Source organism: Mesoplodon densirostris, chromosome 2 (genome assembly GCF_025265405.1).
Source record: "Mesoplodon densirostris isolate mMesDen1 chromosome 2, mMesDen1 primary haplotype, whole genome shotgun sequence".
Classification (NCBI taxonomy): Eukaryota; Metazoa; Chordata; class Mammalia; order Artiodactyla; family Ziphiidae; genus Mesoplodon; species Mesoplodon densirostris.
The window spans coordinates 142,166,359-142,191,837 of record NC_082662.1 but is presented as its reverse complement, the minus strand read 5'-3'; the positions used below and the strand labels follow the sequence as shown (position 1 = coordinate 142,191,837).

General features: G+C 45.0%; 2 protein-coding genes and 1 pseudogene across 2 annotated transcripts in view; 2 read left to right on the top strand and 1 right to left on the bottom strand.

Annotated features, from left to right (window-relative positions):
- LOC132476419 (dual specificity tyrosine-phosphorylation-regulated kinase 3-like) lies at positions 1 to 10,358 on the top strand. Its single transcript, XM_060078381.1, has 5 exons — positions 1 to 22; positions 489 to 646; positions 748 to 1,040; positions 2,867 to 2,978; positions 8,562 to 10,358. Exons 1-5 carry the CDS (start codon positions 1 to 3, stop codon positions 10,134 to 10,136), a joined length of 2,160 nt encoding a protein of 719 aa, XP_059934364.1. The 3' UTR covers positions 10,137 to 10,358.
- LOC132484469 (eukaryotic translation initiation factor 2D-like) lies at positions 3,639 to 20,532 on the bottom strand (annotated as a pseudogene).
- The window catches only part of LOC132476412 (dual specificity tyrosine-phosphorylation-regulated kinase 3-like), a 29,780-nt gene continuing 24,685 nt past the window's right edge, over positions 20,385 to 25,479 (top strand). The window contains exon 1 of the mRNA XM_060078368.1: positions 20,385 to 20,562. Within this exon, the coding sequence (XP_059934351.1) occupies positions 20,385 to 20,562 (178 nt within the window). The remainder of the gene's footprint in view (positions 20,563 to 25,479) is intronic.

The window sequence follows — 25,479 nt, the reverse complement described above, 5'->3', positions numbered from 1 at the left end:
ATGAGTCTCCAAGCCTCACCAGGTGGCGCCCGTGTTCGGCATTTCCATAACGTTTCGTTCTCTCCTCAAGGGTCAGACAGCCTGCCTCGTGTTTTGTAGGTTTAGATAATCCGACTGGCTGTTACGCTCAAGAAAACAACACTTGTGTTCTTCTGTTTTAACCTCCTTCCCTTTCACTTTCGTTCCAACTATCCAAATCCGCTTACCCTTGGTGTTGCCGAGGCATCTTAACTTTTCAGAAAAGTAAAGGGAAAACCCCCACCCATTCCAAGGAAGAAGACAGGAAGAGCCTTCTTTCCAGGGGGTCTGGTGCAGCAGGACGAAGGCTGGGAATTTGGAGACATTTAGTTCAGGCTTTGCCAACCACAGATCTCCTCTGGCCTCACTTTCCTCATCCTTAAAATGGCTCTGAGCCCTACCATCCGTGGCATCCCATTGCAGGGGAGTCAGACATACCTCAGCTTAAATTCCGGCAAACCCTCCGTCAGGGCCCTTCTACCTCCCCAACCGCGGCCCTCAGGCCTCGGCCAGCGACCAGAGAACCTCAGGCGGCGGGTTCCCAGCCTCCCGCCTCTCACCTTCCTGGGCCAGCGAGAGCTTCCGAGACGCGCGCCGCTCAGTGGGGAGTGGCCTCGGCCCCGCCCCCGTGCGTGGCCACATTGTTGCGCCCAGGTGTTTCAAGGGGCGTACCGCGGTTGCTAGGCGACCACACCACTCCCCTTCCCGCCCCTGCTGCGCCTCTGGCAGTTGTCGACCCCAGCCAGTCCCGAGCGGACGCGCTCGGAGCTGCACTGTGTGGAAGAGAGGTACCGAGGAAACGTCGCGGCCCGGGAGGCAGCCGCCCCAGCTCAGGTGGACGCTGCTCGCCTGACCGTCCAAACGCCGCCCCTCCCTCCGGGGGGTCCGGAGCTAACGGATGGGAGGCACAGCTCGCGGGTCCGGGCGGAAAGATGCGGGGCCGCCAGGAGACGGACTGCCGCCCCAGCCGCGGAAGTAACGGCGCCGGGGGATAACGCGCTGGGGCTCCCGAAGGAGCCGCTGTAGCTGGCAGGCGAGGTCGGGGGGCGTGGATGGACTGGGCTGGAGGTTGAGCGAGCCCCCAAGCAGTAAGGACGAGGGAAGGGGTCTGACTCCCTCTCCGGGACTGGCCCACCCTCTTCCTCTCCATCAGCTCCCCTGCTCCCAGCCCAGCGCGGGAGTGGGCTAGAAAGGAGTTAGGGAAAGAAGAATTCCCACCCTGGGGATTATTTCTGAAGTCCTACATCGGGGGTATATGGTAGGAACTCTGAGAAGCTGGGATTTTTTTGGTGGGGCTTTTTAGCAAACTGGGGGAGACAGGGAGCAATACCTTTTCAAATAAGCCCTGTTGCTCAGAGCAGATAACCAAGGGCTTTGCCGTGAGGGGTGTAGGTGAGGGGCTCTGCCGAGTAGGACTTTTTGTGGATCGTGTTTTGAGAGATTCTCCACCTTTCATAGGATTTTACACCTTAATGGAGAGTAGGGACCACCTGCCCACCTCATTTGCATGGAGACTACCTTTGGGTAATTTCCTTTGGCTCTTTATAGGAAATCTTGTAGGTCTTCAGTCTGTCTTTTTCTTTGTAAATGTGGACGTCTGTCCCATTTTGTTTGTTTTATTCGTGCTGTTGGCAAAGAATCAGTCACATCCAGAATTTTTGGTTCTTGTCAATGAAGCAGTTCCCGTTAAAGGTATAATTTTATCAGAATGTAAGCATGTTTTTTAAAAAGAGAACATTCCAAAAATAATTTGTAGTGGGTTTTCTGTTTGGTTTTTGTTTTTCGGTTTTTTTTTTTTCTCTTTGTACTCCTATAACACATCGATTAAGAAAACTCTAGAATTTTACAAAACAGTTTTTATAAGCCACTAAAATATTCCAGCATAGTTTTAAAGATTAAAAAAAATTCTTCCCTTGCAGCTGGCTCATTATCATTGTATTCATAGTATATCATGTAACAATGATACAATGAAATGCTGATGTGTGTTACTGGCAAATCCATGTTCTTGGTGGCAGATGAAATACATTATTCAGAGCCATCTTGTGGATTAAATAAATCCTCTCCGTCTTTTGTGTTCCCTTACAGCGGTGGAGGGAGGCACAGCGTTAAAGAGCAGAGAAATTATCATTTGGCATTTAGCTTCCACCATCCACCCGAAAATTAAGTGGGTAAAGATGTGAAATCCAGTACGTTTTGTAATTTAGAGAATCCCTATAGTATTTGCTGTAGAATTCACTGTAGTTTTCTACAAGTTAGATAGATGTTAAGTAGGAAAGTAAATAAATAAATATAGAGAAAGCCCTAAGAAGGCCTTTTATTTCTTGCTTGTGAGACCCAGAAGTGCGTAGACTGGAACTATTCTTCCCTTTACAACATGTGGCCAACGGCTCAGAGAGGAAGGTAGAGTAGCCAGTGGTAGAGCTGAGATTAGAATCCAAGTCTCCGACTTGAAAATACAGTTCTCTGTCTTGTTTGTTTGTTCTGGTTAGCTTTTAGGCTTCAGATTTCAACTAGCCTTCGTTTTCAAGTAGTAGGTTAAATGAGATTCTTTTGATGGTCCCTATTGTTAACAACATTCAGAAAGTAAGACTTATTTTAACAATTTCAAACTATAAACCTAGAAGTGCTGTCCTTTCTTTAAAAATAAAAAAAGGAGGAAAAGTTGGGTTTCCTCCCTTCCTCTGCCAAATACCCCTGTGGTGTGTATTCAGTGCCAAAATGCAGTGTGGACATTTGTTTGTATTAATTATTCTTTGTAGCAGATATGAAGCAGTTAAAGGGTGTTTTGGAAATACAAATTTATATACTTCAGTTACTGACAGATTTTATCTGTAATCCTTTCAACTAGATTGGATGATTTTGTCTATGACAGTGTCGTGATAATAGATGAAACCAAAGGCTCACCCTGTTCAAATGCACTCTGCAATCCTTCTGAACCACCTCTACCCAGAAGACTAAATGTAAGTAAATGAAGTAATTCTTTGAGCTCTAATGGGCCTGGAAAGGAGGAAGTGCTACTTTAAATGGTCAAGGTACAGTTACATGTCACTGGTAACCCAGGCTCTTTTTTATTCACTTTTGGTTTCTCTTGACTTTGAAATAACAATTTCTGTGGTCCAAGTTCAGCTTTTCAGAATGATTTTGATTTGGAGCCCACCTATCCCTTTCAATCACTGGGGTAAATAGGGAAAAAAACGACATGCTACTTTTATCTAGATAGTGTTTGTTTTGTTTTTTTTTTTCTGCGGTACGCGGGCCTCTCACCATTGTGGCCTCTCCCGTTGCGGAGCGCAGGCTCAGCGGCCACGGCTGACGGGCCCAGCCACTCCGCGGCATGTGCGATCCTCCCGGACTGGGACACGAACCCGTGTCCCCTGCATCGGCAGGCGGACTCTCAACCACTGCGCCACCAGGGAAGCCCTAGATAGTGGTTATTTTTTTTTTGATAGAATGATATGTACAGTATATTATGATGGCTCATTTTAACAAGAACAAGAAACAGAAAATACCTCTGAACTTACAGATCTGCAGATTTTTCCTGCACGGTAGAAATGCAGTCCTAGCTTATTAGTATGCTTAAGAGAACCATTTGAGATCATAAATGCAACTTGAGCAATGCATTTTGGTTTCGATGCATTTAATCATTTTGGAGCTTGCAGACATTTAGCTTTTGACACCGTTTTATGTTTAAGAGAATAAATTAATTCCCATTCCCTCCGCACTCATAGAGAGGTAGGGAGAGCAGGGTTTTGGACAAGTTCCATGACAGGGAGAATCTATCCTGTGACTTTAAAATTTGCTGCATATATCATCAACGAACAAACTGAATAATTGAGTAGACTAATTTATCAATAATTCTCCTTCATATTTCTGTTTAAGACCTAAAATTATTTCTATGTAAAACACTGCTTGCATTTTTCATAGTCCTTCCCAACGCTTTGTCAGCTTTTGCCATTAAAAATCAACCCCTTCACTACTTTCAAGGCTAATAATATTACAAGATACGGGCTACATATATTTGGAAGGCTGGTCACCCAATTTTTAATCTCCTTTCCAAAGTGCAGTAAGTTTCCATTCTCCACAAGCTTATTGTTTTTAATATGTAAAAACCTCTAAGAGCTCCAGAACCACCGATATACTCGCGTGTTGACTATCAGATTTCGTGGTTACTTGCTGACAATTAGCACATCTCTCTGGGAAACTTTTACAGTCCGTCATCATGTGACTTAAAGTCCATTTTAACTTTACTTCAGAGTTGGCCAGTGCTAATATCCATATAGTAGGGCAATTAAATTGTATGTTTCAGGATGAAAATGAATTTTTTTTACTGTGTGGTATTCAGAGTAACACAGCTTGCAAAACACAAGATTTTAGATTCTAAAACAATGCTGTCTTTGCAAATTTTGCTGAAAAAAGTGCTTTTGACCTTAGTAACACTTACAGTTCATTATGCCATGACTCCATTGCGAGACGCTATTTGCTCATTTCACAAAGTGCTTTGGCTTCATTGTTTATCCAAGATGCCCTTACATTCTTGTTGTAAACTATAAATCATCTGCTCATAGGCTTTTATTGGGTTAGCTTTGTGTTGCAGAGATTTAGGGTCGAGAACGAGGGAGGGGGTGGTGTTTTATATCTGGATGAGAAGGATATTCCTTTTCTGAATTTCTCAACAAGATCTTTAAGACTTGATTAACGCAGTTGAAGATTCTATTTGAAATGTCAAGAGTGCTCCAAATTGATCAGCTCGGTGCTTTGTGACCACCTAGAGGGGTGGGATAGGGAGGATGGGAGACGCAAGAGGGAGGAGATATGGGGACATATGTATATGTATGGCTGATTCGCTTTGTTATAAAGCAGAAACTAACACGCCATTGTAAAGCAATTATACTCCAATACAGGGGTGTTAAAAAAAAAAAAGAGCGCCCCAAATTAACAATGTACATGAAGCATTCTTAAATAAAACATGATTAATCTGGCATTATTTGTCTCTCTGGATATAATTACATAGTTACAATATTTGAAGTCGAGAGCAGACATTGGTCAGTTATTGTGAGTATAACCCTAGACTAGAAATATATAGTGTTTTGTAACTACTTTAACATGTGTGAAAATTCTAGATTCTCCTAGAACAATGGAAGGAAGATTTTATTTATAGCACAGCAGACTTGATACATAATTGATTCAGACCAGTATTTGAGTTATTACAGGAAAGGAAAGAAAGCTAAGGCGAGAACCCCTCCCTGTGTGGAAAAATTTCTTTCTGGAATTCTTCAGATTCATTGCAGGTTCAAACCTTGACAGTCTACAGGGGACTAGACCTGAAGTGTCTTGTTCTGTTCTGGAAGCCACACTTGCAGAGAGATATAACGTGCAGCCCATAACGTGTTGAGAACGTGAATAGGATATAGTAAGGCAGCCTGACCCAGGCTGTGTGAGGTGGAGGATGTGATGGGGATGATGAGCCTCGAGAAAAAATGGTGAAGGCAGGACAGCCCCTTTTAGGTATCTGAAGGGCTTTAACATGGAAATTTGGACACTCCTGTGTAGTTCCGGAGGGCAAAATAAGACTTAATTTGCAGAGAGAGAGATTTAGGCTCACTTTAAGGAAAAACCATGAGTCAGGAAATCCAAATGACATCCTTAATCTTATTGTAATAGTTCTGTGGAAGTTAAATCTCTGTTCTTATTAACAGTCTGTACCTGAGACCCTCTCTTTACCACAAACAGAAATGAATACCTCCAGAGCCAGCACAGCCTTACATGTAGGTAGAGTAGGTGAAATGCCCAGGGGTGGACCCTGGACCACAAATACCTTTCCTACCAGCTTGTCATTGATGACCGCGGGTCCTAGAGAGTCATTCCCTTGGGTTAAGGCATTGCTCTTTTTAAAGGTCAAATATGTCTGGAGAGATAACCCATTAAATTGCATGGCAAGTTGAAAGGAGGTTTTATGTGGGGGAGAAAGTGGGTGAGGTGTTTCCATGCATCCTAAGGGAAGGCTGATTGTGCAGGCCTTCACGGAGCAGAAGGCATAGTTAATGCCAGATGTCTGGTGGAGGGAGTCTGGAACTGCAGAGGAAGGCACCACGGAGAGAAAAGATAAGCTGAAAGGGGAAAGGGAGGGTGTATTGGAGTTTAAACAATATATTGAGAATTTTGCCTAATTGTTACCAGTGTTTTTAACATGTTTTATAGTTTCTGAGGGTCTTTCACATATATTATTAATTATAATTTGATTCACGCAACATCCTGCAAGGAGGTATTATTATCCACACTTTAAAGATAAAGAAATTGAGGCTAAGAAACTGGGCTAAAGGTTAAGCCTACCCTGGGACCTACAGTTTTTGAGCAGTGTAGCCAGGACCCCAACCTAGGCCTTCTGACTTCACATTTCTTCAGAACGTGTCCCCAAGATTTTAGCAGTAAATATTTAGATGCATTTAGGTTAGGTAGTAAAAACTTAAGGAAAACTGGTTTAGATGCATGCAAATATTTGGTTTTGTTATGTAAATCTACCTAAAACCAAATAATTGTAATTCCCTAGTTCAGCCAAACCTATCTCCTAATAGATTGTAGTGCCTTGAGGTAACCTGTTTTTTGGCACTTTTATAATTGTGAACAATTAGTGCTCATGTGAATGTTAGATGGATGGATGAGACCTTTTTTTTCCCATCCCTAAAAACAGGAATGGTTATTTGACTTAGTTGCTGATAAACAAAATGTTGCATTATATTTACATCTTAGCAAGGTATTTAGGTTCTGTCTGCCAGCCTGTTTTATTTTCTTGACTAGTGATAGTTCTCTATTTTGGTATCAGAGATCTCTCCTGGTCCGTATCTTGCCTCTTTATTTAGAAACTCAATGCCAAAGTATGGCTACCGTTGTACTGGCTGCTTCGCTTATATGTAAGATGGTGCAGTGCCTCATTTTTGTAACTGTAGAACTATATAAATGTTTAAATTGATTAAATGACCTAAAAGAAGCAGGCAGGAACTAATGTCGTGCTTTTATAACTAAATTAGGGGCTGTCTAAAGTATGCCAACACTTAATTTTTTTTTCATCCCTTTTTTGTTTTTTATATTCACATCTTTTATATTTTTATTTATATAGGTGATGGGTCAGGTGTTGTTTGCTTAGGTTATATTAAAATTCTCTTTTTTAAATGGTTGGCCACTTTGGATCATTACCTTATAATTTGCGTTATATTTTAAGAGATCATAAAGATAGCTCAGAGCTTCTCTGGAATTATCTACCCCTGATCATAGAGGCTCTCAATCATACAGATCGGGGGTAAAGTTCTTCAGGGTCTGTTAAGAAAAATAGTTGTTCTTTGAAGTATCCCAGACTTTTTTTTTAAACAACAGATTTAGCACTTTTTTTCTTCTTTCCTTCTAGCACATTCTTGTATTTTTTTTAGCATTTGGCTTTTTCATTGTCTTTCCCTCCATCGAGTTTCAAAGATCTTATTTCATTTCAGAGGTATTTAATAAGCAGAGTTTTCTTTTGTGGGTTATTGTTCCTTGCAGGAAAAGGTGATGCCAAATCAAGTAAAAAGAGTTGTATGCCTTTGTCACGTAGGCGTTTGCTGAGGGAGACTAGTGTATGTGTCTATGAGCAAGGGAAGGAGAGAGAAAGGAGACTCTCTGTCTTTAGGAGAGTTTTACAAGAAGCACCCTGGGGCCTTAGATTCTCACTGCTACTCACCAGATACATAAAGAATTGGCCTTGGTGATCTCAAGAGTTCTCTGGATTAGAAATTTTGTGATTCAATGAACTGAGATAGAACGATGCGATCATTTATTTGGGGACCCAGGAGTAGATGATGAGGCCTTGGTTGATTCCAGGCCAAGGTCAACATTCAGCCCTACTGGAGAATAGTACAGGCACTAGGAGAAGCTGGTACCAGGTTATGTTAATGTTCTGGACCCAGATTCAGAAGACCTGGGGATCACATCCTGCCTCTGTCCCTTTATCATTTACAGAACACTTTAATATGTATTCATTTGCTCCTGGTACATGCCCTTAAGATTTGGGAAGATACTTGAAACAGTTTGTGAACAATATAGGACAGTATATATATAACAAGGGCCAGATTACGTGGTAGACTCGAAAAGCTGCAGCTAAGATGTGAGTGGAGCCATAGTTAGTATGGGCTTGGAGTAGTTCTAAGTGGAAGAGGGAGGACTAGCATTGGGCTTTGAAAGAGCGTAGGATTTGAGTGGATGGGGTGAAAAGATTCTCGGTAGGAAGACATACCAGTTAGAAGGAATCTAGCATGTTTCGGGTATGGTAAAATGACCGTCTTGTTTTGAACAAAGGGAGGCCTACGTAGTGGGGCTGGGGTGGCCACAGCAGTCAGGGAACCTAAGGATTAACATAACACGAGTTTCTAGAGACTCCTGCTTTTCTTATCTCACTTTTGGGCCTTTTAACTACACAACTGGCATGTTTTGTTCTTTTGTTCAGTCAGGGGGACGATTCTTTCGTTCTTCCACCGTTTTTAGTGACTTTAACATAGATTCACTTCTCTTTGCCGTAGATCACCACTGAGCATTTAACAAGAGATCCTACTCAGTGCTTCCTGAATGGAGGTGAGATGAAGGTAGAACAACTATTTCAAGAATTTGGCAACAGAAGATCTGATACTTTTCAGTCAGATGGCATCAACGACTCTGAAAAATGCTCTCCTACAGTTTCTCAGGGTAAAAGTTCAGATCGTGTGAATACAGTAAAATCCAGCAGTTCATCCAAAGCATCCAAAGTGTTGCCTCTGACTCCAGAACAAGCACTGAAGCAGTATAAACACCACCTCACTGCTTATGAGAAGCTGGAAATCATCAATTATCCAGAAATTTACTTTGTGGGTCCAAATGCCAAAAAAAGACATGGAGTTATCGGTGGTCCCAATAATGGGGGTTATGATGATGCAGATGGGGCCTACATTCACGTGCCTCGAGACCATCTAGCTTATCGATACGAGGTGCTGAAAATTATTGGCAAGGGCAGTTTTGGGCAGGTAGCCCGGGTCTATGATCACAAACTTCGACAGTACGTGGCCCTGAAGATGGTACGCAATGAAAAGCACTTCCATCGCCAAGCAGCCGAGGAGATCCGGATTTTGGAGCATCTTAAAAAGCGGGATAAAACCGGTAGCATGAACGTTATTCATATGCTGGAAAGTTTCACGTTCCGGAACCATGTTTGCATGGCCTTTGAGTTACTGAGCGTAGACCTTTATGAGCTCATGAAAAAAAACAAGTTCCAGGGTTTTAGTATCCAGTTGGTTCGCAAGTTTGCTCAATCCATCTTGCAATCCTTGGATGCTCTCCACAGAAACAAGATCATTCACTGTGACCTGAAGCCAGAAAACATTCTCCTGAAACACTATGGGCACAGTGCGACTAAGGTCATTGACTTTGGGTCCAGCTGTTTTGAGTACCGGAAGCTTTACACCTATATCCAGTCTCGGTTCTACAGAGCTCCAGAGATCATCTTAGGAAGCCGCTACAGCACGTCCATTGACATGTGGAGTTTTGGCTGCATCCTTGCAGAACTTTTAACAGGACATCCTCTCTTCCCTGGAGAGGATGAAGGAGACCAGCTGGCCTGTATGATGGAGCTTCTAGGGATGCCACCACCAAAACTCCTGGAGCAATCCAAACGTGCCAAGTACTTTATTAACTCCAGGGGCCTACCTCGCTACTGTTTTGTGACCAGTCAGGCAGATGGGAGGGTTGTGTTTGTGGGCGGTCGTTCACGGAGGGGTAAGAAGCGGGGTCCCCCAGGCAGCAAAGACTGGCGGACAGCACTGAAGGGGTGTGATGATTACTTCTTCATAGACTTTTTGAAAAGGTGTCTTACCTGGGACCCCTCTGCCCGCCTGACCCCAGCTCAAGCACTAAGACACCCTTGGATTAGCAAGCCTGTGCCCAGACCTCTCACCATTGAAAAGGTGTCAGGCAAAAGGGTAGTAAACCCTGCAAATGCTTTCCAGGGCCTGGGTTCCAAGCTGCCTCCAATTGTACGAATAGCCAATAAGCTTAAAGCTAACTTAATGTCAGAAACCAGTGGTGGTATACCTCTGTGCACTGTATTGCCAAAACTGATTAGCTAATGGACAGCTGGTGTGCTCAGAGATGATATGTAGGTATTTTTAATTATCTTGCAAACCTGAAAATGGAAAAAAAGAAACAACACCAAGCCCATTAATGGATATGTTTTTGGTAGACTAGATATCTTTTTTTAACAAGGCAAAGCATTTTTATATGACTGTAAAAGAACTCTTGAAGGGCTAATTACCTAACCAGCTTGTATTGGCCATCCTGGGATACATAGTAAAAGACTTTTTATAAGTCAGTGCATCTTTTGTTCTTATTGTCAGGTGTTCACCAACCTGTGTATTATTCTGTGGGTTTAAATCCTTTTCTCTCAAGGTAGACGATATACCAGAAAGTATATCCTGAACATTCACTTCTAGTCTCCCTCGGCATCTGTTCCAGAGGCTTAATTTGGGACATGGCCGTAGTTATAGATGAGACTGAAAACTAGATCTGCCGTGCACTCCAGACCCCACATGTGTATAGAATGCCTTAAAGAAGCTCACATGTAGAGGAAGAGAATTACATTAAAACCACTTTTTTAAAAAACAGAGCAAAATTCTCAAAAAGAAAGAAGTTCAGACTTGAGGTGAAAATCAATAAGCAAATCTCCTGACATGATAATATCTACTGGGTGCTTATTAAATGTCAGGTTATTCGATCTTGACAGCAATCTTACAAGTGTTAGAAATCAGGGCTCAGAGAAGCCTGGTAATGGGCTCAAATACACCTTTGCTCCAACACCCTGGGGAGCTGGCTTTTGAGCCCAGATGGCTCAGTCTTCAAAGTCCAGGTTCAACCCACATGTAACACTCCCTCTGCTGGTGGCTGTGTGTGCGGGTCGGGTGGGGGGGTTCACACCGATTCTTCCTGCTGACACAACCTAATCTGGCACACCTACTCTTCAGAAAGATGTGAGGGGACTGAAGCCTCCAGAACAAACAGGCTGCCCCAGGGCCCTTCCGGGGCCGGACATGCTGCCCAATCCGTAAAAGAGCCCAGAATCACCACAGCAGAGGTAGTGCTCAAAGCGCCTTGCGCATTTTAACCTTCATTTCCTCAACATCCTTTCACTGGCTAAAACTTAAGTCTTTAAAACTCAGTATTTGCTAGATCAACCCTCCACTTCGCTCTTTCCACATCATGTCCCTAAAACAATTCCCCCATCAGCCTTGTCCCATTCTACCACCAAAGAGCAGGAGACAGACCCACTGCCCGGCCCCCAGCCCACACCATGCATTCCATACCAGCAGGAGAACATGTGGCTGCCCAGGAGAGTGCTGGTGAGTAAAGGGAGGTCAGCTTTTTTGACGCGGTACTTCAAAGCACGCAAGAAGTATCTCTGCAACAGTTCGTCCATTTGCTCTGCAAGGAGAAGACAAGAATCACATCCTTCCTGAGGGCCGCAGAAGGCCCGCGCAGCACAAGATAACTCCCCGCACGGTGACATCCGTACCTCACCCCTCAGCTCTGAAGGAGCCCATTCCCAGGCACCAAAGCTCCCAGACTCTCTAGAACACTGAGCCTTTACAGAGGTCTGACCCCACAGAGGGGGTCAGGCCACAAAGTCCCACCCAGACAGGCGCAGATGCTTCTCTGATAGAGAAGTCAGAGCCAGAAGAAAACTAAGAGGGCCGTGTAGCTGGGAACAGTCCAAATAGCAGAGTCGACGGGTATCCAGGGAAACGCGACATATGCGCAAGACTCCCAGGTAAGATGGCAAAGGGCTGTGGCACCACCCTCACCAACACTAAGGCCTTTCCCCGCCCCTCCCGGAGCCGTGGCGCCGCTCTGGGCGGAAGCAGAGCCGAGCGCTTCAGTCCCCACACTGAGAGGCGAGCGCCCTGCTCCTGCCAGAGCTGTACCTTGAAGGGTCTTGCTGTCCGTGAGCTCTGGGCTCAGGCCCCCGACACTGGGGTCTTCTGTAGCTTCCGACGGGGACTTCTCCCCACACCTCTGCTGAACCTCCCCCTCCTCCTCCTCTCCCTCCAGGGTCAGGCGCCTCATGTCTCCCTGCAAGGTGGTGTCTGCCTGGACAGACCCCTTCTCTTCACTGAGATCTGGGGGATCCAGGGCCAGTGGAGCAATGGATGGTGGAGAGGACTTGTCTCCAGATCACCTGCAAAAACCTCATGTCAGAAACACTGAGCAGCAGCCACAACACTCTCCAGCCCCGGTCAGGGGGTCAGCGGGGGTCCAGAGAGAGTAAGACCCACAGGCAGGGGTGTCCAGGAGAGGCCAGAGAACCTGGGTGTGCCTCTCAACTCTGTTTCCAATTCTGGGCCCAGAGAAGTCCCATGCCTCAGTTTCCTCATCTTTGAAATGGGGAGAGTAATTCTTGCCTCCTCCTTAACCCAAACAGAAATTCAGGGACAGAGAAAAATTAAAGACAACATAGTTAAAGTGGAGCTCCCCTTCCAAAGTATTCCCTTCATAGAAATTAAAAATAAAACCATTTTGAATTAAATAACCAAATGAAGATTGCAAACGCATCTGTAGTACCAGGTTGGTGAAATACAAACCCAAGGTTGAGCGTATGGAACAAATTACAAACACCTGGACTGCTCAAGACTGCTCAAGACTGCTTCTGTGTTAAATCAGAATGCAATCTAAAATAGATAAATGACAAGGACCAACTGTATAGCACAGGGAACTATATTCAATACCTTGTAATAACCTTTAATGGAAAAGAATCCGAGAAAGAACATATATGTATATATCTATATCTAGAATCACTAGATATACTATTGGTCACTAGAATCACTTGGCTGTACACCTGAAACTAACACAACATTGTACATCAACTATACCTCAACTGAAAAAAAAGAATGCAATCTAACCTGCAGAGTAGAGATTACAATGGCTTTATGCCACTAAGCCTTATGAAGACAGGAAGAAAAGGGACGCCACATAGCAAGAGCGGTAAAAACAAAAAGCATTATGTTAACTAAGATTATGCAAGTCAAACAAAGTTTTACTAACAGCCGCAGCAAGGCTTATTAAGTATGGCTACTAGTGAGGCCAGAGCGTATGTTTAGGCTATTCTGATCAGGTAAATACCATAAGTGTTTTCAAAGGGCGGGAGGACGGGAGACTGAGGCAGCCACTGATAAAACAATTTAGACAACAGGACCTTAACTGCCCAGACTAACAGTCAGAAAACAAGGTGCTGGGAGTACGTGAGTAAGCAGCCCTCAAATGCCTGCTGAAACCCACACTGATGAGGCTGTACCTCCAGCAAAGCAGGGCTTGGCCAATACTTGTAAAATAAGTAACTCCAAGACTGACTAAAAACGTAAGGGTAAATCTATACCAACAGGCCACACAACACTTGGCCAGAAGACCAGGTATACTGCTTTCGAGAAAAGCACTACTTACTATTTTGGTTAAATGACAAGAAAATAACCAGAAAATAAACTCACATACAGTTCCAGAGAGCACCCGTCACAGTGAGAAAGCGCAAGTTCCGTAATGAGGAGGAGATCCTAAACGTGGAACTTGAACAACAGGAAAGTCATCAGGTTGTCACCCTGGTGCCTGAGGATCTACTCTACTTTGATTTGGATTCAGATGTGAGAATTCCCGAGCACTCATCATGGGGTCAGAAAATGCCTAAATGTACACGGCAGAAAAGGCCAGATCGACCAGTGCCATAAAAATAAAGAATATCACTGTACTGAGAGGCAGAGAAGACAATCCCTAAGGCCTTCTTCCAGCCCTAGGATTCTATAATTCACCTAGAAAATAAAGTTCTCCGTAATTTCTTTTCTAAACAGGCCAAAAAAAAAAAAATCTTTTCTCCACATTTTGCAAGGAAATTAATGTCTAGGGTCAGCAACTTGACTAAGGACACAGCAGGGATCAAAACTCTCGCTTCTCAATCCAGGCCCTGTGCTCCCTCCGCCCACCCAGCTCCCTATACAACAGAAAAAGCATGGAACCCACCACAAGTGGTCCTGGTAGGTGTGGAGCACAGAGAAGCCCCTTCCCTTCAGACCTGAGGTCAGCATCTCGGCTGTGACATGGCAGCAACTCCGATGGCAATGGGGGCTCTGAGAAGGAGGAGGTCAGAGACGAGGGTCAGGGAAAGTCTTCCAGGAGGGCACATGTCAGGACCAGGTTTCTACACATGTGTTCAAAGCACCACGGTTGCAAATCTGAAGCATCCACTTGTATCACAGAGCTAAAACTCGGTGCAGTCTCAATCTTATTCAAATTACCTACACATATGACTTTCAAAAATTCCTTGACCAGGGCTTCCCTGGTGGCACAGTGGTTGAGAGTCTGCCTGCCGATGCAGGGGACACGGGTTCGTGCCCCGGTCCGGGAAGATCCCACATGCCACGGAGCAACTAGCCCCGTGAGCCACAATTACTGAGCCTGCGCGTCTGGAGCCTGTGCTCTGCAACAAGAGAGGCCACGATAGTGAGAGGCCCGTGCACCGCGATGAGGAGTGGCCCCCGCTTGCCGCGACTAGAGAAAGCCCTCGCACAGAAACGAAGACCCAACACAGCCAGCCAGCCAGCCATAAATTAAAAAAAAAAAAAAAAAAAAAAAAATTCCTTGACCAAATATTCCCTTCTGTGTAAGTAACTCCTCTACTGATGTTATCATTCTTATATTCTTATTATGAACCAAACCCAGCCAGGACTCAGAAGGATATTTAAAGTTCCCTTTCTTTAATTTCAAAAATATAAATTATCTCCCCTATCTTAAAAAAGGCATAGCCATCCTATATGGAAATTCAGAAGGGAGGCCATTCATATGCCATAAATTAGGCTGAGGGATGCCAGAGGGAAGAGAGAAGAGAGATACAGTGGTACCAACGAAAGGTTCCTTCTCAGTTGGTTCTTTATAACAGGCCTTGCTCTGTATAACATCTGTCTAAGAACTGGATGTGTCCAAAATATCAGAAACAACCACATTTACAATAACTACAAAAAACTTCCAAAGCCCAAATGGGAAATCTCTGTCAGCCCACTGTTACTTAGCAATGCTCACACATTGCCTGTAAGGATTGGTGTCCAGCTGGCTAACAGGAGGGGAATATACAAGCCTGGCAACGTTGCCTGGACCCAAGGGAGACCATTCAAGGGCAGATTTCCCAACACCTGAACTTCAAAAAAAACGTTTGCTAATCCGGTGGCTCCACTTCCTGTGCCCATGGGTCAGTTCCTGCCACAGAATCTTTGAATTTGGCTTCTTTCCCAGTTCCTAAAAGACGGGTCTTTGTCTTCCACCCTTGGAATCGTCAATGGCTCAAGAACTTCGGTCTCGAACCTGTCTTGTAGTTTTAGTAAACTCCCTTGTACCCTCACCCCCTTCCATAAACCACCTAGGATTCATTTCCACGTACATTCTAAATACCAAACTCAGAGGCCAAATACACATTTATGTAGTTTTCTCCTATCTTGGATAGAATACTGGGGGGAAAAAACAATAATTTCACCATTCTTTTCAACTTCAAGTTTTGCTACAGGTAAACAAGGAAGGAAACATTTCTAGGTGCTTGGTTCCCAAAGGTTCAAGGAAAATGGGAGAATATGAGCAACAAAAATAAGATCTTTAAACACTGACCCCTCCCATGCCTACCATGTTTCCCTCTCAAAGAAGCAATGAGTAAAATAATAAGATGTCATTTTTCATTCAGGATGATACAAATGAAAATGACCCATCATATCCAGTGTCGGTGAGCATGTAAGGAAACAGGCTCCATATACCCTGTAGGTAGGAGGGAAATCTGACACAGCATTTTTATAGGGCAACAGAACATATGTACGATCTTCAGCCAAGCAGTTCTGCTCCCTAGTATCTACTTTAGAAAAATATTGGCACTAGTGTCCCTAGAGGCCTCAGGAAGATCTTGTTTGTGATAGAGACGAAGTAGAGGCAACCACAATGTCCACTAGAAGAGGACTTTTCCCATCACCCCACAGTGGGTAAAAAGATTCAGCTTATCTGTGCTTGCTGACATGGAACATGTCCCCACTACCTGAAGTGAAAAAGTAATAGGGATAAAGTTTGTTTATTTGTATTTTTAAACATACACACCCCAAACCATACATTTTATATGCACGTGTATATATGCATTGAAGAAGGCTGACAAGGATATGCATCAGAATGATAATGGTTACTTCTAGGAGAAAAGGATTATGGGGTGAGAGGGTTTTGATTTTTCACAACTGTTCATACCATTACTTCCTAATTTATTTTAAAAAAGAGACACTGTGGTGATGGCTGAACAACCCTGTAAATATACTAAAAAAAATCACTGAATCGTACGTACATTTGAAACAGGAGAATTTTATAGTATGAAAACTATATCTCAATAAATCTATTAAAAATAATTAAAAGATGAGGATGATGATGTGGATGTTCAACAAAAATAATGTTGAAGTCATGCAAGGCAGGAAAGACCAAGAAAATGTCACAGACAGGAGACTAAGAAGACATGACAACTAAATGCAGTGTGGTACCCTGGACTGGATTCTTGAACACAAAAAAAGAAAAAAAAGACATCGTGGGAAAACTGGGGAAATATGCATAAAGTCTGTAACAGTGTCACAAGGACTGTACCAATGTTAATTCCTTAGTGTTGATAACTGTACTGTGGTTATACAAGATGTTATCATTACAGGAAGCTGGGTAAGGAGTATTTCAGGACTCTGTACTATACTTGCAACTCTTCTGTAAATCTAAGAAAAAAATTTTTAAAGGAGAAAAAAAACCAAATAAATTTTAAAAAGGAAGAAGCAGCAGCAGGAGCAAATACACTTGGCCCAGATGTATGGACACCCCACAGGCTCACTGCCATTCCCCACTCTCTGATTGCTCAGGAAGAATATGTTTTTTCTTTTAATCCTTTATCCATATGCTGTGAAGTTGTCATTCCCACCCCTCCCAAGTTTTCCCTAAGTTTTTTCCCCATAGGCACAGCTGACTGGCACAGTACCTGTTCCCCACCAAGGCAATGGCACAGAGGTCACCCTTCTGTACCTGAGGCAGACCAGCAGGGGGCACCACTAGCCCTGGCGGCATCAAATCTGCAGGAAACAAAAGCATTGCAACTAACTCCACAGTTTACTTCATCATTTACTCATTTGCTCAACAAACATACATTTGTTAAGCATCAACTACATTATTCATAATGAAAATAAAAAGTGGCAAACTGAGGATCAGACCTTTTCCTTCTGGGAGACTAGTGGTCAAACTGAAGCACCAAGCTGAGGGTCCAGTTCCATGATCTATCTTATTCTGGTTTCCTAAATTCAGTTTATTAATCTAAAGTATAGCATATGGCAGTTCACAAAGCACTTTCATGTCACTTATCTTATTTAAGCCTTACAGCAGGGTCAGAGAGCTTATGGAAGCAGCCAAGTAAGAGATGCAACAGACATGAGGGGAAAATTCTATTTTTCAATCATATGAATGCACAAAATGGGTACATTTATTAAAGTAGTTGGCCTTTACTAAGTAGGTTTCAGCCACTATCCAGAATATAGGAAAATACTCTTACCTGCTCCCCACCACCAGTTTTTCAAGCACCAGGGGCCATGTTGTAAATGTTGCTAGAAGATCAGGATAAGACCACAGGGTGTACACTGTCCAAGAAGAGAGCCAGAAAACACTTACTGCCCAAAAGTCAACCCCCTGGGGGATGGCAAAGCCAAACACTAAGGCCACATTAATCAACATGTAGAAAAGAAACTCAAGTCAAAGCTAGAGAGAAGGTTGTAAGGGGATGCCCAAAGAAGCTGCATTCTTTTCTTTTCATTAGGTTACCCCAAGTTTGTGAAGCGGTTTATATGTTATATGCTATTTACTTGAGAATCCTTGCTTCCTTTAGCCTTAGAGACCTGCATTCTTTACATATTTACACTGAGCTCTTTGCAGTAGTTTCTCTCAATCTATGATCTTGAGAAGTTATCACTTTTACTGGTCGGAAGACACATGAAGTGAGCTACAGCTCTAAGAGTCTGTTTAGCTGCCAAAGTTGGATATTTATGTGTAAGGCTAAAACTAGTGATGAAGTGAACATCTGCTTTTGCCTGTCCAGTATCCCTTTTCCCCTCTCTGGGAACTGAGTGCCCCTTTTCCTGTGGGAAACACATTCCATATAGTTTACATCAGGCTGACTCCCTTCTCAAAGAGGCTGCAGTCTTGAAGAAGGCGGAGACTTAAGAAACTGGGTGTCACTTGAGACTTGGAGGCACCTATTGTTCCACCTGGACGGCAGCAGCCAAACATGGCCATAGTGGATAAAAGTAGGGACAGAGCCCCAACGAGGATTCCTTTTATGTCCTCAGAAGCAAGTAATCCGAAACCAGGGCACCAGCCTGTAAGAAATTCTGAAACTTTCCCATGTTTATTATTTTTATTCTCTCTGTTTCCACAGGGATTAGCAGTAAAACCCTTAGATCAAAAAGGGCTTGTATGTGTACAGCAGCAAAGCAGGGTGGGGGTAGGGGTGGCCTGGGGTAGGAGACTGCACTGCACTGCTGCAGCCAAGCTGGGAGGAAGAAAAGCCCCCAAATGACAAAGTAGGTGTCAGCAGCCATGGAAAAGAGAAAAGGACACTGCCTCTCTGAGATCTGTGACAAAGAAAGCAAGCAAAGTATGCTGAGAGCCAGACAAGAGCCTAAGAAAGAATCCCTGTGAGACATCGCAACCAAAGTCCACCACTAAGACAGCTGGGTATGGAGTTTAACTAACCCAGCTTCTTTCCCATCACAGTATCTCTTCAGTATCTTAAGAAAATTCCACTCGTGGAAGTTTTAAGAAGCATTTTTTACATGCCCTGAAACTCCACCCTTTTCACGACCTCGGCTCCAATCCCGACTTAACCCACTAGAAACCAGTGTTTCTTCACCTCAGAATTTCCCTTGGCAACCACCCTCCTTTTGTGTTAACCCTTTTCTCCCCTCACTTCTATAGCAGTTTCTGATCTTGAAAGACCCAATTCTAGGGACACTAAATCCAAAAAGATTCTTAGGGAGATTTTGCATTTATTTGTTTTAAGGAAGACAGATTAATGGAAGAAACAGATGTTAGGCAAGGACCATAGTAATGGCCATCTCCATCCCATTGCCATACCTGTCGGATATAGATTTTTCTCCAGTTCAAATAGGATGGGGTTACCACCACTCACGTACACAGTCACTGCATCCCCTCTGTGAGCATACAACTTCACAATGTTGAGTTCTTCCTTTCCAGGTACTACCTCAGAGACCTGATCCGTTCCAAGAGTGGGGAAAACAGCTGTCACATCGGCCCGAAGCTTCCTCCTGCAGAGAGCACACATACCTGGTATGTATGCTGCCTGGATGGATTTTAATAAATATTGAGGACTCAAGACTTACTATAAAATCACGAGGCCCAAGAAAAAGACTGGTTGACGATGCCTTATTCTCACTCTTCCAAAACATCCCATTCTCTTTCTCATCCAATGTCTCATCTATTTCCACATGTTCCTGGGGCGTGTCTTTCCATTTCACAAAGAGAGGAAAAAACTGAGATCCGGTAAGCGACCCAAGTTAGCCTGCCACTGGAAACTAAGCCCTGCCTTCCTGACTCCACACATAGCTCCTGGACCCACTCCTTTCTCATCTATGCTTGGCCAACCTGTCAACTTATGATTAAACAGCTCTGCTAGGGCACCAAGAATGACAACTATAGAACACTGCCTCCAAAATTCCCAAGGTGACACCTTCATTTGCAAAACTGAACAGATACAGTTCTTACCACATATGCCTTATCCCCTCTCACCTCACCCTCCACCTGTCTCTCCTGCCAGTGGTAATCACTAGACACTTCTTCTCGTTTACTTGTAGTTCTCTGTGCCCCATCTAATCTCTCCCAAGGGACTCAAAGCTCTTGCTAGGGCAGGGACCCCGTTTTCCTACAGTTTGGCAGCCTCCACGACACCTTAAACAGACTGCAGTCAATACGCGCTGATTGAATTATACGCTTTCTCGTAAACTCACTAAAATATCTAAAAGACAGCCTGGGAGATAAATCAGGCCTCCTCTCCATCTTCACTCTCAAAACACGTCTCACTCACCCTTGCCCGCCCCCCGGGGTCCCTTCTCCGGCTGTACCCCTCGGCCTCCACCCCAAGTCGGCTGACGCAGCCCACAAAAGGCTGTGAGCCAGCCGAGCTTGAGAGATGTCCGGGTGCCCTGGTGGGCAGAGCAGGCTCTTCTCTCCCTCACCTCTCCGACCCCTTGATGGCCGTGTTGGACTTGACCCGAAAGGCCTTGGCAAACATGTCTGCTGGAGGGGCCTGGGGAAGAGAAGGAGACCACAGCAGCCAGGGACTGTCAGGAAAGCGCGAGCACGGCAGCTTCCCAACCCGCAGTCCTGGGGGCAGCCATGCTTGGGCCCGGCTGGGAAAAGGGCCCGGCTGGAAACCGGGGCCGCGCAGCTTCGCGGCCACCCCTAGTGGCAAGGCTGGGAACTGAAGCATGGGGGGCGGGGCCGGAGAAGGCGGGGCGGATCCCTGCGCGGAGCGGTGCACCCTTTCGCCTCACCCCTTCTGCCGGGCTCTGCGCCGAGGCGAGTGGCTTGAGCGGGCGCGTCTGCAGTATCTCTGGGGCCAACAGCGATTCCGTTCATTTTTACTCCATCAGCGTTCTAGTGTGTTGAGTAGGAGCTCTGCCAGCTCTCATTCCATGCAGTTTAGTTCAGCTGCACAAAATTAATTGAACTCGTGTTTTCTTAAACTTGCAGGCCTCTTGAATGGTTTTCTTCAGGGCTTTTGTTTATTAAGATCTTTACATTTTATTGCACACTTGGGGCCTCAGCTAGAATTCTTTCCGAGATTTTCTCCTTCCTGTTTTTTAATTTACATGAGGTGATAATAACAATAACAAGGAATCCACTTTAGTCCGAGGTTTGACCTCCTGTTAAGAGGAAAAAACTATACAAATGAGCTTCAAATGTGTTATTCAAAACTTTTTTTTTTTTTTTTTTTTGCGGTACGCGGGCCTCTCACTGCTGTGGCCTCTCCCGTTGCGGAGCACAGGCTCCGGACGCGCAGGCTCAGCGGCCATAGCTCAGGAGCCCAGCCATTCCGCGGCATGTGGGATCTTCTCGGACCGGGGCGCGAACCTGTGTTCTCTGCATCGGCAAGCAGACGCTCAACCACTGTGCCACCAGGGAAGCCCTAAAACATTTTTGGTCAAGAAACCCCACATTTTTGGACCTTTTTAGGTACCTTTTGCATTCAGGCATTATTTGGGGGGATTTTGTTTCCAAAGCAATTTTAAAAACTCAGAGTGCTTATTAAAAAAAAATTTTGAGGCATAGTAAAATCAAATTATGGTTTGGCTTCTCCCTAGCAGTTTGATCTTGGGCCAATGCCTTATCCTTTCTGAAACTCTTACATTCTCTGTAAGATGTGGAGGTAATACCTACTTCACTGGGCTTCTGTGAGAAACCACTGAGATAACGCATGTGATATATTGCAGGGTGCTTTGAAATTTTCCCATAAATGGTAGATATTAGTCCAAAACAAACAAACAAAAAACAGTCTCAGGCAGGGTTGAGGGATTGGGTTTCCCTGAAAGGGACTGCTGTGTACCCTGGAGACAAGGATTTAATTACCTGGGGTCCTGGCCCCTACTAAACTTAATTTTGCTAATGAAAATTTCAGAGCAGAGTGTCCATCCACCAAGAAAAAAAAAATCCTGATTGCTTTAATTTGGTGATATAGTCACACAGAGGAGAAGTCCATCTGGGCTATAACAAAGATGAGGCCTTGCACAGTCTCTGTCCACCACCATCTCTGCCCTTAATCTGGGGTCAGCCACAGCTCCATCTCCTCCTGCACTTCTGACCCACCATGCCTTTATTCTGAACCACCCCAGCCATAAAGCCAACGTCAGAGGAGCCCAGAGGAGGAGAGTGCCACAGATCCTTCTCCGCTTGGGCCCCCACCCAGCCACAATCGGGGGGGTGTGATGCCAGACTCTGAGCTGTTGACCAGGCCTGTTGCAGTACAGCCATGGTGGAATCTGTCTCTGACCAAGGAGCCGAGGAAGGTTATTCAAGGGCATACTAGAAATTTCAAGCTGTGAAAACTATTGTACACACCATATGTCCTGGCTAAGAAGGCACAGATTAGCAGCCTAAAAATTAATTCATGGTTGACAAGTAGGAGCCAAGACCCAAGGGGATGCTGTACACAGCATCCTGCCTCCCTATTGGCAGAGCAAGATCTCCCTTTCCCCAGGAGGGTGCCATCCCAACTTCTCTGCCTGCATCAGGGACCTGTGTGCTCCCTGCCGGTGGTCCTGTTGCTAGGCAAGCTGGCTGAACCCTGAGTCCAGCAAGCCTAGATTCTTTAACTTTCCCTTTGTGGCTCCAGTACAGCCCCACAGGGCTACCAACCTGCTGCCCACTCTTGGGTAAGCTGCAAACACAGGCTCTCTTTGATTTATGATTTGTATAAAAGGAAAGGTAGAAGTTAGAGTCCAGAGGGTAGAGCCAAGAACTGTCATTCACAAGACTTCAGCCATAATCAAGGAACTGGCAACACATGCCTTGATGCATTTCGTATTAGCTATAATCACTGACTCCATTTTTCTCCCCTTTGAGGAGTGTCTACAATGGTTAGAGGTGGTTATAATATGCCTGTCCCAACACTGTATGCCGAATTTGTTTGGGGCAGAAAGCTTGTGTCTTTTGTTCACAGATCTTCAGATCAAGAACTGTACTCAAGCAGCTATACTCAAGGAAATACACCTGAGGCTCGTTAGCCACAGCTGGACCTGATTTAGATGATGAGCTCCTTCATTTTGAACAGATAAAGGAGTGAAATTTGAGGGGACCTGGGGAAGAAGTTAATATGTTTTGCATTTAAGAGGCACATGCGTTATTGAAGGGCAGAGGGTAGATGATGGTAGCCAGACTCCAAGAGGGCTCTCAGTGGTCTTCATGTGCTTATGTGGTCCCCTCCCACATGAGACCAGGGCTGACTTCTGTGACCATTAGCATATGGCCAAAGTGATACTGTGTGACTCCTTATGGCTAAGTCATTGCCATTTCTACCTTGATCTCCTAGATTTCTTGCTCTGGGGGATACCCCCCACCATCTTGAAAGGACACTCAGGAAGCCCTGTAAAAAGGTCCGTGTGGAGAGGAAACCATCTCCTAGCACCAACTTGCCAGCCATGTGATTGAGCCACCTTGGAAGCACAGCCTCCAGCCCTGGGCAAGTCGTCCCATCCCACATGCTTTCAAGCCTTCCAGCTGAGGCCCCAGCCACCAGGGATCAGAGACTAGCCATTCCACTACGCCCTGTCTCAAGTCCTGATCCACAGAAGTCATGAGATGGTAAATAATTGCTGTTTTAAGTCATTAAGCTTGGGGATGGTTTGTTATGATGCACTGGATAACTAATACAGGAACCCAAGCATTTCTCACTCCCAGTGCATCCTGAGATAGCCAGTTGGTCCATGTCACTGTAATTGAAGCCACAACTGTGTACAGTCCAGCTGTTCTCCCAGGAAATCATCCTCCACTGGCTCTTTTGCTTACGATGTGGAAATTGAAAACCTAAAAGCCTAAGATGTTGAACTCACAATATAAAAGGGGGACACAGGAGGCAAAGATACGCACATCGGATGCTTGCACTTGCAAAATAAAACCACAAGGCAAATTTGAAGAAGGCTGAGTTCCACTATGCCCAGCTCAGCACTGATATGTTGCCTGGTATTCAGGGATAGGTGGGTGCCTGCCAAGACCAGAGCACCCAGTCTGAGAACAGCTGCATCCACTTCCCAGCCAGCCTGCCACACATGCCCTGGGAGCCCTTAGCTGCCCCCTGCTTCAGCAGGGTGAGGACTTTCTTTGTGAGTTTGATGCCCACCTGTCCTTTCTCTTTTCTTGGGACTGCTCAAGCTAGATATTCAGCTGGGCTTTTGAAAATCCCCTTTCCTCTTCATTGCCTCCCCCAAACTCACACACCCAAAAGCTAATGAACCTGCGCGATCCCAGGTGAGGCCTGTAGGAACCCTCAGACACTGGCAATTGGGCAAAACAAGAGTTGTATAGCTGCTCAGAAGTAAAATCTTTTACATCTCAGAAAGTTACAGTTATTTCCTTGCCTGGGATAGATCTGGAAGGGACTGATCTAAGGTTTCTGTTGCAGAAACCTGTCGTTGGAAACTCTCAGAACCTAATAGACTCTGGGAAAACACCACAGATGACCTGCATTCCCAGGGACCTTTGAGCTCGGAGCTGGATGTCTGTGGTGAGGAGGAAGGAAAAGCCAAGGGCATGGGGTGACTGAGGAGGAATGGAAGCCCTGCAGCCAGCTGTGGGCTTCTTATTGTGGCTGTAAGAGGGAAGACCAGGCAGGGGACAGGCAAAGTCTAGAGGCAAAGCCCTGGGGCTGAGTCAAGATGCTTCCTTTACTTCAAAGTCAGGATTTCACATAGTACCAGACCCTTAGAGAAATGTTCCTTTGTAACTGATGCCTAATGTACTTCTGGATCCTGTGATCAAACCTAGAGCTAGAACTGCCCAGATCACACAGCAGAGGCTGTAGATGAAAGAGGCTCAGGGGACAAGTGCTGCAGGTATATTGCTGAATGTCACAGTTCCTCTGGTTCTGTGCTGTCCACGGCAAAGCCAAGCCCAGACAGGCTGGGTTTTGTCTATCATTTCATTTCTAGAGGACTTGAAGGCAAGAGAATTTCTAGAATCTGGGATTGGGCAACACTTCTGGAGTATGGGAAGGCTGGATGTTTAGGGGTGGATATCCAGAGAGGGGCAACTCTGGGGAGGAAGGGCAGGAACATGGGCGTCACGTCTGCAAGCGCTGATGTCTGCTTCCTTTGCTTTGGAAAGAAGCAGATGAACATCTTTGCTCGGGTCAGTGATGTCAGCCCAGCCTAGGGTTCAGGTCCAGCCTTCAGAGAGCCTGTAAATTAAGGGTGGGGACAGGATTTGACCCAAAAGTATCCCTTACAACTAGTCACAATGCCCCATTGCCCTGCTTATCTACCAACTCCACTGTCCCTCAGGCTACACAGGATTAATGACAGGGAAGAACACCGTGTGACAATGGAGGCAGAGACTGGAGGAATGCAGCCACCAGCCAAGGAATGTCAAGGGTTGCCAGCAGCCACCAGAAGCTAGGAGAGAGACATGGAACATAGCCTCCCTCAGAGCCTCCAGAAGGAACCAACCCTGCTGACACTTTGAGTTTAGACTTCTGGCCTCCTGGACTGTGAGAGAATAAATTTCTGTTGTTTTCAGCCACCCAATTTGTGGTAATTTGTTAACTGCAAACAAATACAAGAGAAACTAATACAAGCCCTGTGAAACTAACACAAGAGGAGTAAAAACATATGC